The 14,765-nt window shown below is 34.7% G+C and overlaps 1 protein-coding gene across 5 annotated transcripts in view; it reads left to right on the forward strand.

Moving 5' to 3' along the window:
• The window catches only part of DMXL1 (Dmx like 1), a 178,679-nt gene that overhangs the window by 109,484 nt on the left and 54,430 nt on the right, over window positions 1-14,765 (forward strand). For 3 of the 5 annotated variants that reach the window (XM_007497841.3, XM_056803948.1, XM_007497842.3), the window contains exons 26-29: window positions 3,747-3,823; window positions 4,588-4,715; window positions 6,082-6,330; window positions 6,713-6,826. In XM_007497841.3, the coding sequence (XP_007497903.2) occupies window positions 3,747-3,823; window positions 4,588-4,715; window positions 6,082-6,330; window positions 6,713-6,826 (568 nt within the window). The remainder of the gene's footprint in view (window positions 1-3,746; window positions 3,824-4,587; window positions 4,716-6,081; window positions 6,331-6,712; window positions 6,827-14,765) is intronic. The other 2 variants (XM_007497843.3, XM_001378346.4) reach the window with 1 other exon arrangement.

Consider the following 14,765-nt stretch of genomic DNA (forward strand, 5'->3'; position numbering starts at 1 on the left):
ACCAGGTTACCTCTGTTTTAGTCTTATTCTTTACTTTGAGTTACATCTCTGAGGCATCGGGTGCAGATGTAACAAACTCTCTATGTTCTGACTTTGTTAATATCCTATTGTGAAGTCGAGTGCATGTGTTGGAATACCTGTCATCGGTCTAACAAACCATGTTTCTGCATGTCGCAACTAGACCGTGATGTAGCCGTGGAGATTCAGAGTCCCTCGCTCTTTGAGACATCTGTGATTCAGAAGCTGAATAGAAATTAGATGGACTTGAATTTAGAAGGAAAGAAAAGTTTTGGCAGGTACTCTTAGTATTGGTTTCTGGCAAATTTTTAAAAGATACACTATGTGCAGTAATAGCCACTTCTTCTCATTCTCACGTTTATAGGGAGCTCATGATATTTTATATTTACAAATTCAAAATCTGTCGCCCAACTTTTCCAGTAATTCCATTTTATGCTTACAATTTTTTCAACTTTTCTTCATTGGTTGCCTCGTTTTTCTGAATCCTTTAGGCTCTTTCTCTGATCTTTTCAAGTGTGTTCTGATTTGCACATCATTAAAACGTCTTTTAGATACTGTTGGTGTCATTCTTACCTTTCCCTTCTTTGTTCTTTCAATTTTCCTATTCTTGTCACCTTCGATTTGCCATTGTTAGCTTTCTCCAACCTGGAAATTTGGTGTTCATTCCGCTCATTACATAGAATATGATCAACATTGTTTTAATTTGCATTTCTCTAATGTGTGAATTAGATATCTGGGGGACTCCAATGCCGGCCAATCCCAGCAGACAAAGTCGTCCCAGAGTCTTGTGTCTGCCACAGCGGCCAGGATATATGATGTACAGAGGCTGGCGTCCAATAGAAGGATCTGTGGGAAGGGCTTCGACGAGGCTTGAAAAGCCAGGCTGAGAAGTTGATATAAAGCTCACTTGGCTCCTGTTTCACTCCCTCGTCTTGCTCTCTCTTGGCCATTCTCTGAGCCTTTCTGGCTCCGGCTTACCTAGGCAAGACCTCTCTGAGGTGTAGAAGGGCCCACATCCGACTGACATTTGAGGCCTCATTTTACTTAGAAAGGCTGATAACCATATTTCTGTTCTTTCTCTTTACTAACAAATACTCATAAATTTAGTATGAAATCTTCAAGATTAATTTTTATTCCTAACACTTGTCAATCATGATTTAGAGAATGAGTATAGTTAGCTTGACTTATTCTTCTGAAAACTGCATATTCATATCCCTTGAACATTTATCGACTGGGGAATCTCTTATTTGTATACACTTGTCTCAATTCTCTATGTTTGAGAAATGAGGTCTTTATCAGAGGAAATGTACTGTGAATCCATCCCCACCCCCCGGCCCTAGTGTCTTACTTTGTAAATTTGGACTTCACTGCTTTTATTTGTGCAAAACCTTTTTAAAAATAGTACTTCATGGTCTGTGGTTCCCTTTAGAGAAAGTAATTTCCCTGATTATCTTATTTAATCAGCTCTTCTTTTGCTTTGGCTTTATCTGAGATCATGGTTGCTACCCCTCCTTTTTTTTAAAAGTTCAACTGAAGTGTATTAGATTCAACTCTAACCCATTATTTTGACTCTGCACATGTCTTTTTCTGTTTTAGTTGTATTTCTTGTAAATGACATATTGTTGCATTCTAGTTTCTAATCCATTTTGCTCTCTGCCTCTGTTTTATGGATTAACCTGTCCCATTCACATATGATTACTGTCTTTTCCTCTATCCCATTTTCTTCTTTTTCTCTTTTTACTCTGTCTCTCTTCAAAGGTATATTTTGCTTCTGACCATTGCTTCCCCTAAACTACCCTCCCTTTTATTATTTCTCTTTGACCTGGGGTCTCTGGAATTTGCCTAAAATATTCTTCAGATCTCTTTCAGGAGATGTTCAGTAGATTCTTTCAATTTCTGTTTATTATTTTACTCTCTGGATCCAAGATGTCTTGGCTTTTTTGATCATGGAATGTAGGTAGTCCAATAATTCTTAAATTATCTCTACTTAGTCTATTTTCCAGGGCAGTTATTTTTCCAACAAGATAGTCTTCTTCTATTTTTTTCATGAGATACATTTTTCCTATTTTTTCATTCTTTTCAGTTTGTTTTATTATTTCCTGATATCGCATAGAGTCATTAACCTACCATTGTCTAATTTTAATTTTTTATAGATTATTTTCTTTAGTGAATTTTTGTGCCTCTTTTAACACTTCTTTAATTCTCTTCACAATTCTCTTACATCACTTTCATCTCTTTCACCAATTTTTCCTCTACTACTCATGTCTTTTTTCAACTCTCCTAGGAACGCTTGTTGGCCTTAGCATTTTTCTTTGAGGCATTTTTTGTATGTTTTCACATTGTTGTCTTCTGAGTTTGTCTTGGTCTTTCCTGCCCCTTTCCTAGAATTTTTTTTATGGTTAAGTTCTTTTTGTTGTTGTTTGCTCAGTTTTCCACTTACTTCTTGAGTTTGAACTTCATATTGTAGTTAGGCTTTACTCACTTGGGGTGGGAGACACTATTTCAAGCTTCAAGTTTTTTTCATAGTTTTTTTTATGCTACTCTTTTCAGAGCTAGTTTGGGCGTCTCAAAGATTTCAGTGCTTCCGTGTTTATGTGATCCAAGGAGAGGTAGGGTCATTGCTCTCCTCGTTTTCCCTCTAATCTTTAATCCTGTCTTGGCCACAAACATTAGCATTCCTCTTGCCTCTAGAACTGATCAGGTCCCCTGTTCCCTTTGTGACTTTCCAAAAGCCCCTTTCCATCCTTGAACTGTCATCCAGAACTGTATATAGGAAACAGAGTTGCCAGTCATCACCAGTTATGCCCAATGTCAGCCCTCTAATCTGTTTCTGATGATTTGTCTGATCCCTTTACCTCTCTTGGCTAAAAACTCTTGAAAATCCTCTGTTTACTGACATAGTCACTTCCTCGGCCCATCAGTGGTGTTGCTTGCCAATTCTGGGCCAGTACTCACCCTGGCATCATAGACCTCTCTTGCTGATTTCTGAAATTGTCACTCTGAGATTTTGTTGGTTCTGCTGATCCAAAATTTGATTTGAGGTATTATTTGGTGTTGTTTAGGTGGGAACGTGGAGTTTGCTTCCTCTAATCTGCCAGCTTGCCTCTGATCCTGCCTTATTTTTTACTCATTCGTATTAGTGGGCTTTTTGTTTTTTATCAATATTTGGTTTTCATTGGTAATAAGGAAAAGCATTTTATAAGCTTTTGCAAAACTGATTTTGGGATGAGATCTATTTTACTGAAATAACTATATTGTTTGTTAAAAATGAATGTGATAATTATCCCTTTTAAAAAGATGTTTTTTTTCAAATGGTAGCCTCACATTGAGTTTATTTCCCATTATCACAAAAAGTACTGTACATATATTTTATTTATATATTTGGCATATGCTGAGCTCAATATTTTTAACAATAGAATTTTGGGAATATATACCCAGCTGTAGAATGTTTGGATAAGACATTTTAATAATTTTATTTAAAAAAATCCAAATTGTATTTTATAATTCCACCCACCACTGATACAATTATGTTTGTGCCATCCCTGCAACTCTGACTGTTCTTATCTTCTGACATCTTTGATGATTGCTGAGCATAGGATGATATATTGGGGTTATTTTGATTTGTATTTTTCCTACTTAGTGATTTTTAGTATTCTTTTATATGGTTAAATTTTTTTTTTATTCTATGCCCTTTGAAAAATTATATTTTGTGGGTTGTTTTTTTCCAGGTATATATAATGCATACATTGGCAGCATCCCTCTCTGCTTGTATTTATCAGTGCCTTTGTGGTGGGCATAACTATAGGTAAATACCTTTTTTTTTTTTAAATAACATTTAAGAGTGTTCTTTATTACTCAAAGTTTTGTTGAATTGTAGTATTTAAAAATGCTATGAGAAACCAAATAAAGCAATATTTTTATAAACAACCCTCTCAAAACTTGATTGTGGGGTATGAAAGTACTTTATTTTATACATTAATTGAAGATGGGTCTTGTCCTAAAGTCAAACTTGAATTCTGTCCAATCAATAAAGAAAAATAAGGCTGATTACAATGGATAATTGGCTTATATATTTTGTCATTTTGTTTGTGGTTTTGTTTTATGTTAGAGGCCATTCTTATTATATTTTCAGATGATGGCAGAGGCCTTGGTAAAAGTAGGTATTGGGCAACATAAAAGATAAAAGGAGACTTTGGCAACATTAGGTTTAAATGAACTAGACATGAAGTTATGTGGGGTGAAGGTAACCAGATGTCTATACCAAACCTGACACCAATATAGCTTCCAGGAAAGAGGGGAGTCAACAGTCCACTTCACTTCTAATTTGGAAAAGATAGGTTGACCCAATCTAAAAAACTTCAAAAAAATGTTTTTAACCACATGAATTAATAAACAAATAAAATTGATATACATGAAACAAAGTTAGTCTTTGTAATAAAACAATAAAACCTAACATCAGCATTTTACTAAAACCGAATCTGTTTTTTAAGGTCATTCTGGATATTAAAATATGTCATTAAAATACTCATAATCATAAGTAAAAATATAAATATTGTATCTTTTCCATAGTTCATTGCAAACAAATCAGTTCACTGGAATGGTATACCAGACCTTGCTGTTTCCTCATCGGCACTCCTTGAAAACAACAAGCTTAGATGAAACTATAACTCCTAATACTTCTCCAGCTCAATGGCCAGGTAACAACTATTTATTTTAGATGTTTGTTAATCTATTTAATTTTTTTTTAACATTTTATTTTATTTTTTTTAAAACCCGTACCTTCCGTCTTGGAGTCAATACTGTGTGTTGGCTCCAAGGCAGAAGAGTGTTCAGGGCTAGGCAATGGTCTAGTGACTTGGGGTCAAGTGACTTGCCCAAGGTCACACAGCTGGGAAGTGTCTGAGGCCAGATTTGAACCCAGGACCTCCCGTCTCTAGGCCTGGCTCTCCATTCACTGAGCCACTCAGCTGCCCCCTTTTTTAACATTTTAAAAAGTGATATTGCTTTCTTTTTTTTTTAAATATCACTTTTTATTTCTACCATACCACTTCCCCTTCTCATCAGAGACCAACATTTTTAAGAAAAAACCTTGAGAGTGGAGAAGAAAGGGCAATAGTAACTAAACTTTCCAATAGTGTGTGACAGTATGTACAGTGTTTTATACCTATAGTTTTCTATCTTTGTAATGAAGGATGGGAAAGGTTTTTTCTCTTTTTCAGGGTCAAACTTGATTGTTACAATCTTACAAAATTTTAAAGCTTTTTTCATATTATACAAAATGCCAGATTTTTGGCCAAGAGAAGATCTATTAAAAAAAGGTCATCATTTAGCATCTTAATGGTACAGATAAAAATTACTCAATCATTTAGCATGTTTTTTTCATAAATCATTAGGCAAGAATTGAATAATAGTTTCACATTTTAATTTTACCATTTTTTTATTAGCAATTCAGTTTTCGTGGTGGTATCATTTCCCAATTGCTAATATCTTTCAAATTCCTTTTTATAATAGCCTTATTATAGTGATGGTCTTCCCAAGATTTATGTAGAAAGCTTCATTAAAACTTCTAAGCATTTAATCACATTTTGTGGGATGTGACTACTCTGGTTTGTACATGGCAGTATCAATAACGAAAGGAATGTGTGTGTGTGTTGAATAGGGAAAATGTAGACTTACAGTTTGAATTTAGGAATGATTCCATATTTGGTTTAATTCTTCAGCTAAAGCAAATCACTGTAAAACTTGGTCATATCAAAATTTCGGAGTTACCAAGAGCAAGGTGTTGGGATCCTTTGCCTATCACCATATCAGTGGTAGGGTACAATATTACAGTATTAAATTACCTTTATCATTTCAACCTTAAAAAAATATTTTCCCTTTGTCTTTGAATTATTCTAGTGCATTTAATGTAATATTGATCTATTTGAAATTGCCTTGTGACTGGAGTAATTTTCTTACTTAGCTTAAGTTCTTTGATATTTGACCAAACATTAAATAATTATTTCAACTTTGAGCTAGAAAACATTGTAAGAGATTATTCTTATCTTTTTTTGTTTGTTGCAGGAATTACTGCTCTTATTCGCCTTTTGAATTCTGCTGGGGAGGAGGCTCAGTCTGGGCTTACGGTTTTACTTTGTGAAATTCTCACAGCAGTTTATCTTAGTCTCTTCATCCATGGTCTGGCAACACATTCTAGTAATGTGCTATTTCGAATTGTGGCCCATCCTCTAAATGAAAAAATGTGGTCGGCTGTCTTTGGCGGAGGTGCTCACATTCCTAACAAAGAACAAACAGCATCAAAAGTTGTAACTGGTTAGTTTTTGCTTTATTTAATGCTGAGGAATTTACTATAATTTTTAAAATGACCAATTATTCTGATTGCTTTTTAAAGTTAAAAATCACTAAGCCCATGTGACTAAGATTTAGTCATAGAATTTGCTCTAAAGCAAATTCTTTTCATTCAGATTGGTTTTGAAGTAGAGGGAACACTCAACATTAATTGAATATTGCTTGTGCTGTTTTTAGTCTCCAATTTTATTTTACCATTAATGTATTTAAGCTCTTTTAGGATTAAGAATGTTAAAATGTGATTTCTTCATTGTTTCAAAAAATGTTTAAAGTAATTTCGTAGACTGTAAATATTGCCCTTATCTTCCACTACTGCAAGTACAGATTCTCTTTTCTCTTTTGGCAGGAAGATACTTTTCTATGCCTAGTCCACACCAAGTAGTAGTGTTCTCCATGGAGTGTGTGGGGTTTTCCAAAGCTCTTACAGCCATCAGTTCTCATAACACTACCAGTCTTTCAGGCAAGATATCAGATTCAGAAATAGGCTTTTTTAGTCCAGTCTGCTGTATGTTTTGATGGGGTGGGAGGTGGAGGGAAGGGTTATGCTTTTGTTGCATTTGGCATTTATAGAAAATAGAGCTTCTTAAGAAAATTCCCTTTCAGCAAGCCATGATCTTGATTCTAAAGATCAATTAGCATTTTAAGGTGATTCAATATTTAATTTTCTCTCAAGTTATTTTTGAAGTACTCATTTGACTTTAAAGATTATGATCATGGCAAATCAGAGTATGGCATGAAATAATCAGAAGTGCTTTTCAAATGAGATTGCTTTTGTATATTATGGACATAGGTATAAAGAATTTGGACTTCTAAGTGTTTATAATGCCATTTAAAATGAATTTTAAATATAATGTTTGAGAAATGGTGTAATTGCTTATCGTAGTAAATGATATACCAAATTTTTAAAAACTTAATAATGTCAAGTTTTATAGAACAGAAAAGTAAACAAAGAAAAAGTTCTCTTATCAATGCCTTTATTTTGAGATTTAGCAGTCCATATATGTCCCTTTGCTTTTTTGGTATAGCAAAACAATCTTTTTCTAAAAACTCCTTTTGCTACTCCATTTATATTTTGAGCAACTTAAATTTTAAAAATCATCCAGCAACAATTTGGAATATAAAATGCCCCTTCTGAGGAAGAAATATAGACTTCTTAATTATATTTTACGAAAATCAATTTTAAATACTGTTTTATAAAGCTGATGATACATGTATATAAACCAAACATTTCTTGACTGACAAAGGAGAAGGAATGCAGGAGAGGAAGCTGAAGGAGAAGGAATTGTTGACAGTGATTTGCAGCACTTTGAATTGTGGAAGAAGCCAAAGGATTAATTTGAGAAGTACTTTGATTGGACTTCCAAGAGAAGGGCTCAAGCAAAAGAGAAGGATCTGAGGACTAAATAAAGGAGCAAGAGGAGGACTTAAGGTTAAGAACTGAATGTTCAACAAGGTGGAGCAAGAAAAATTAAATGAATTAGTGCAACCAGATTAGTGAGAGCAGGAAATTAAGCTAATTGTTGCTATCAGTGTGCATAAAGATGCTAAAGAATTTAAAATTGGTGAGTTTTAAATCCTTCTCAGATATTCTGTCATAGAAATTCAGCTGAGCTGCCATTGACAAGTTAGATAAGATCCAAGATCTCATTTCGAAGTATGGGGAGGAGGGAAAATTTTGCAGTATGTGTGTATAGACATACACAAATATTTGTATTTCTGCAATAGTCAAGTGCCTGCTTTCCTGGCTCAGAGTATAGACTAATCAATCAGTTAATGAGCATTTATTCTATAACAACACATACTGGGGATTAGCTATATACAGGTATTAGATCTGTGCAAGCATTATTGCTTAATATGGATAAACTATTATGCTAAAACTGGAGACAAAAAAATTGTTACCCTCACTTAAGGAGCTCAAGAAAGGAACTTGAGAAATGCTCGCTACTCTCTCATGTTTTCTCGGAAAACTAATTGTCCCTTAATAACAGGCTTTAGAATGGAAACCAAAAAAAAAAGGGAACCGAAGAAGCATTGCTAATGATGGCAAATCAGACTATGATTTGAAATAATCAGAAGTGCATTGCAAATGACTGATCTATTTCAAGAATTTTGAGTGTTGAAATATGTGACACAAGAAGAGGAGAAAAAGAGTCACATCACGTAGAACTAAGAAACAAATTTGGGGTTTCTGGAAAGGAAAAAAATTGGCTCTGGTAATGGTGACCCGCAGTGACATTCATTTCGTGTTCTTATGGCGGCCAGTTATGTAACTCCAACAGTAGAGAACTTTTCCGTATTAAGGTGTATATGCACGGCATGACAGAGGAGTTTTTAACACTTATCGATGATTGTTAGAGGCACAAATGACACAGCCAAATGGAACCCAGAAAACATTCTTAAAGAGTAATAACTCTTGTGCAAATTAAAATATTAGTGGCCCAGATGATGTTTCATTTCTGCTATCTAATAGAGGCAAAGGATTCAGAAAAGTCGATTTGTAAGGTAGGCAGCTCATTAGGACGATGGCGACTCAGATGCCCCAAACACAGTATTGCCAGTTCAAAGGGTGGTTATCTGTTAGATGTGATGAACTAGAGAATCGAATACAAGTAAGCAAACTTAGTATTGTCAGCGTCACTGAGATTATTCAAGATGAGGCCCCGGGCTCAGGTTTGTCAGGGTAGTATTAAATATGGGGAAGGTACGTGCTACCAAGTGTTAGAGCATGGCGGAGATTTCAGTTAATATCCAGAGAGTTGAGTAGAGAGACAAACGAGGAAGTGAGTGGTTTAAGAAGTCGACTCCAAGCCTGTAGGCACTGTCGAGTAGTGATAGAGTACTACGATTATATTGACATGTGTTGGACCTCTCTTTCTCTGTCAAAAGCAGAGCAATTACTAATTTCTTCAATTGTCATAATAATTTCATCTTTCAGATCTTTACAGAACTAAAAAGGTTAAATTTTATTCTGGTCTTCACCAGCAGGGAGGGGCCACATGCTTAGGCAGAAATGACTTAAATCTTGAATGGAAATGATTATTCTGTCTCAATTTTTTTATAGAAAAGGAAGGGAAAGTCTGTCATATATAATAAGTTTTAGCAGAAGATAGATATGATTCCCTGGACTAAAATGTTTCTAGCGAATTCATCTTGAGTGGGAGCGGAGGTGAGGTGGGATGCAGAGAGAGTTTTGAATTGGAAGTCCCAAATGGGGGTGGGGGCTGGGCAAGCCTCCAATGAGAATGAAAAGGAGAGTTGTCTAAAGAGGCCAGTATAAATGATTACAGCTTTATATACCCTGAGTACAACTGGCAACTTCATTTCCTTTCACTTGTTAACCTTTTATTTTACCAATTTGTTTTACTTTATCTCTTGACATCAGTTAATTTCTTGATTCCTCATACTTCAGCTCATATCCTCTTTCAGCTCCAAAAAAAGTAGGAAAAAGGGAAGAACCAAAAGGAAGTGATCAACAGTGTTGAATCTTTCTAAATGGTCAAGAAGGATGAGGATTCACAAAAGACTATTAGATCTGTTAATTAAGAGAGCATTGGTAAATTTGGAGAAGATGTGTGTATAGTAAGGTCAACAGCCAGATCACAGAGGGTTTCGAAGAGAAAAGGAAATGTAGGCACCTAGTAATGTCAAATGATAGGATGTGAGGGCCAGATGATCAGGGATAAAAACCCACTGTCACAGCCTCACAGAGAGAGAGAGACCAAGAGAGAGTGGGCTTACTAAGGAGGCCAGCTCCCCATAAGCGAGCAAAAGTGAAAGAGAGGGAAAAATAGAGATAGAAAGAACAGATTTCAGAATGCCTGGGAGAGACCCTGAGTGAGTAAGACACACAGCACAATGATTTGTAGCTAGGTCTACCATTTATGATGACAGAGCAAGATTTTTATAGAATAGAGAGTTTTAAAAGGGTTACATCATTTAAGAGGTATAACTTTCTCACAGAATATTGTTTATAAAAAAGCTTTACCCAAAATATTTCTAACGCATTTCTACACACCCCAGCAATTGAGGAATATTGACAATAACTTGGGGAATTACAGGAATCATGGGAAAAGAGAGTCTGGGTCATTTGGTCATGACATTACAGAAGCTTTTTTGGTCATCAAAATAACGAACAACTCAAGGATTATTATGAAGGAATCTTTCAAAAAATGTCTTTATTTTGTTTATAGCTAGACAATATTTTTTGAGCTGCTATTTTGCTTTTTGGCTACTTTTCCTCAGTGGGCCTAATTTGTCTTAGGTTCCTCCATATAGTAGTATAGATGACTTTCTCAAGCAGGTTAGGCAAAAATGGGAAGCTAGATGTAGGATGATAGCTAACTGGTATAGTAGGATCAAGTAAAGTTTTTCTTTGTTTTTGTTTTTAAAGATATGGGAAATATGCGTGTTTTTATAGGTAGCAGAAGAGTAGCCAGTAGATAGGAGAGATTTGAAGATGAAAGATAGCAGAATGATATTCTTGGCTGATATTCTGGGGAAGAAGGGATAGCATTCAATGGAGGGTGCACATAAAGGAAGAGATATGACTTGGTCAGAGGGGCCACAATTCAATGGAGATCAGAGTAAAAAAGAAGATAGAGGAGGAATGTAGTTGAGTGATTAGAGATGGGACAAAGTGTAGAAGGGAATGCTCTAGGTAAATGCCTCCAAACTTTTTCAAGTATGTGAAGTATGAGGTGAAATCCTTAGCAGGGATGATGGGAAGAAAAGGGTTATGGGGGCCTTATGAATGAATTAAAAGTGGGGGAAAGCAGCTATTCAGAAGGAATGATTGCCTTCTTACATTGAGGGTTGGTTCAATAAAATTTAGATTACAACTTTGTACTCGACTGAATTAGTAGTTTCATAATTTTCTCCAATTTTAGCAGCACAGTAGTAGCAAAAAAACCAATGCAAGCTTAACAGTATATCATCAATGATAAAAGAAATGGATAAGAAATTTAATTGTAGAGGTTAATCTGGTTCATCATGGGTCAAGATAGGGAAGAGAATACATATTTGCTGAGATGATGGTTTGGGAAAGAATTGAGGAGAGGATAGGATGGAAATTGTAGGGTCACAAAACAGTGGTAAGGATGGTAAGGCACAGGAAAAGATGTAATGATAAAAGATTATAACTGGATAGAGTAATTTTTCAGTTTATATACAGGGAAGTAGAGCTCCGAGACCTTCTGTGTGTAGAGTGTAGGTGGAGTAGAGTAGTCGGGTCATGGCGTCTAAGTAGACTGAGGAACCAAAATATTAGGTATATTTGAGAGATCCTCACCTCTGGGATGAAAGTAGAATTGGTGAAAAGAAAAGCTTTTCTCTAGGCACTGAACTCATTGAGAAAGGAAGGCTGGCCTAGAGGCTCATAGATAACAAATAAAAATGATCAGGATTGGATGATGAATTTGGATAGTGAAGACGGAAGGAAAAGGGGTTGTTGAGTAATAGTGATGGAAGGATAGAGTGAAAAGTGACAATGAAGAGTTAGGAGAATTTTGACTCCTCTCCTGGAATCACTGAAGCAACCAGGGAATTAGTCATCTGTGACCATATACTAAGTCTCATATATACCCCCAAACAGGCAGGGATTATTTTCAAATCCTCTATTTTCCCCTATTAAATCTTTGCTGTCCTAAGCAAATCAAATTAGCTTATGATGCATCGGATAAGCTAAGGATGAGAGACAAAAAGGTAGTTCTTATTCTTTTTTCATACCCTTTTTTCTGTCAAGGATTTTTAACTAGACAAGATAGACCAAGTCAAGACTAGATAAAAACAAAAGTGCCAGCTAACTGATGATGGGTAAAATCAGACCTATTGGTGCCAAAGTCTGCAGTATGGAAGAAAGTAGAGGGAAAAAGAAACCAAATTACTGAACTAGAGGTAGTAGTCAAGCTTAGATGTCATTGTGGGATTTGTAGGAAACAGATCTATTCCAATGGAGGAATGATAGTAGACAACAAAAATAGCCACAAGAGGGATAAATCCTCTGAAACAGAGTAGTTTTGGGGTATTTATTGTACGATTAAAGAACTCTCTGAACTTCTTTCAGGGTATCAACTATGCCACTTTGAAACCATGACGTATAGAGCAAAACTCTGAGATGTTCTCTATGCCAAACCTCAGTAGCTTCTGAAGTAATTTTTATATTGTAGCATAATACAATAATGTGCAAAGTGAGAAATCAGGATATCCACAAAAGCACTAGCTTATATTTTGATTTAAGACTATCTATGATGGCAGTGTTTTTTAATGAAAATTGCTATGCAATTTAGTATTTAAAACATTAATCTTTAGGTATTGAGATACCTGACTTCTTTAAAGTACTATGTGCCTCCACCACATTGGATAGCCTCAGTGTTTTTTTATTTTAAAATAAAATGAAAGATAATATTAAAAAAGCCAGACATCTTAAAATATCTGAACCTTAGAGATATTTCATTTAAATGTAAATGTTTCAAATAATTGAAGAGAAATTTAAGTCATTGGTTATCAGCTTTCATTCAGTGAGTCAATTTGCTTCCTAACTTTTGTCTCACAAATTAAACTTGGAGGTTTCTCTTTAATATTACTGTATGTCAAATGTCACCAATGCTTTTTGAGGGTATAAAATGTAAACCTAATTTTTAAAAGAAAAGTTTAAAAATTTTTTATTAGATGCTGCTTTTGTAGATTAGAAGAAAAAGTTTAAGGCTATTATTAATTTGGTCACAATTCAAACTCCTCACATTTCCATCCAATTTAAAAAAATATTTCTTTAACGTTGCCATTTTTGAATAAGTAGAGTTTTCAGGTTGGCTAAATCTTATAGTGTAGATGTGTCCTGGGGAGATTATGTGACAGTTGAGTTTTTGGTGTATCTTTACTACAGTGGCAATGTTCTTGGCAATGAACATTACTTGAGCAGTGATATTTCTGATACAGTGTTTAAGTTTGTTTCTAGTAACAGTTAGGAATCCATAATTTTTCCTTAAATCTGATATAATTTTTACTTAAAAAGCAAAACTACAAAGCACTTTTCATTATTTCTGCATTTTATTAAATATATGAAAAAAACTTTGAATTTCATATTATTGGATTCTTTTAAGAATTTGCAAATTGATGACTGTGATGCTTCGATTTACCCAGTGAATGAAATTCAAAGCAAGTATCGTATTGCTCCTTATGTTATGCATGTCATGTGTTGGAATGCCATTGGAATGTTAGTGAAGCCCTAGATCCTTTGAAATTTGATTGCCTTGTGTTGCTTTAATATTTTGTTTCCCTCTAAATACAGACCTGTAAATCCAGACGGTTTTATTCTGAGCAATTTATGAAGAAAGATTTTTAAAAATTAAATACTGAATATTATTTATAGCAGTCTTGAAACAGAAATGAACTTCCCAGATCAGAAGATGGAATACTTTGACCCAATTTGTTAGCTATTTACAGTCTATTTAAATATGCCAATTATGGATCATAATATAGTTATACTTTCATCCTGTGGTTTTTTTGACTGTATAATTAATTTTTTTTTAAAAAATCCCTTCAAAAGTGCAGTAACTAATGTTCAAGATTTGAACCTTTTAAAATCACAGTTTACACAATTCAAAAGGTAAAATAAATTTGGGAACAATTTAGTTTCTTTTGAAAGACCTGAAAAATTGTTTCCTAATCACATTCACTTGTTGTGTTACTAGGGTCTCAGAAGATAGAATTTTTCAAGTTTCTCATTATCTTTTCCAAACTACTGATTTATTTCTCAAGAATTCTATTATTAGATAGTCATTGCCACACATTTGTTCTTACACATTAGTGGCAAGTTTCTTCAGTCAAGAGGGAGTTAGTACCTGTCACTAGCCTGTTCTCCTTTTTCTTCTGCTCCAGGATGCTCTATTGAGACTTATTATTTGCCTGAGATGTTTTAGCACAGTCTGAAGCTAGGTACAAATCTTGATTAACTTAGTGGAACTATCCTTTTTCTTTTTTTTTTTAAATAATTTTTATATTCTGTTCAAATTCTCTCCCTCTACTTCAGGCCTCACGTATTGAGAATTCAAGAAATATAATACTTGTTATTCATGCAAAAATGAAATATACTGTATATTCATACATAGACACCCACACATAAATATGGGGAGAGAAACAGAGAGTCAGAGACAGAGACTTTGTATGAAGGAAAAAGGCAAGAAAAATAAAAGTAATTTATTCTGCACGGAGAAGGTAAAATCTGTCCGTGAAGGTAGATAGCATTTTTGTTCATGAGTCCTTTGGAATTATATTGATAATTGTATTCATCAAATTAGCTAAACCTTTCCCAGCTGATTGTCATCACCATATGGTTACTGTTTACAGTGTGCACTTCGTGCAAGCTCATAAACGTCTTCTCAGGTTTTTTCGTAAGCATCTCC

The sequence above is a fragment of the Monodelphis domestica genome, chromosome 7, assembly GCF_027887165.1.
Source record: "Monodelphis domestica isolate mMonDom1 chromosome 7, mMonDom1.pri, whole genome shotgun sequence".
Classification (NCBI taxonomy): Eukaryota; Metazoa; Chordata; class Mammalia; order Didelphimorphia; family Didelphidae; genus Monodelphis; species Monodelphis domestica.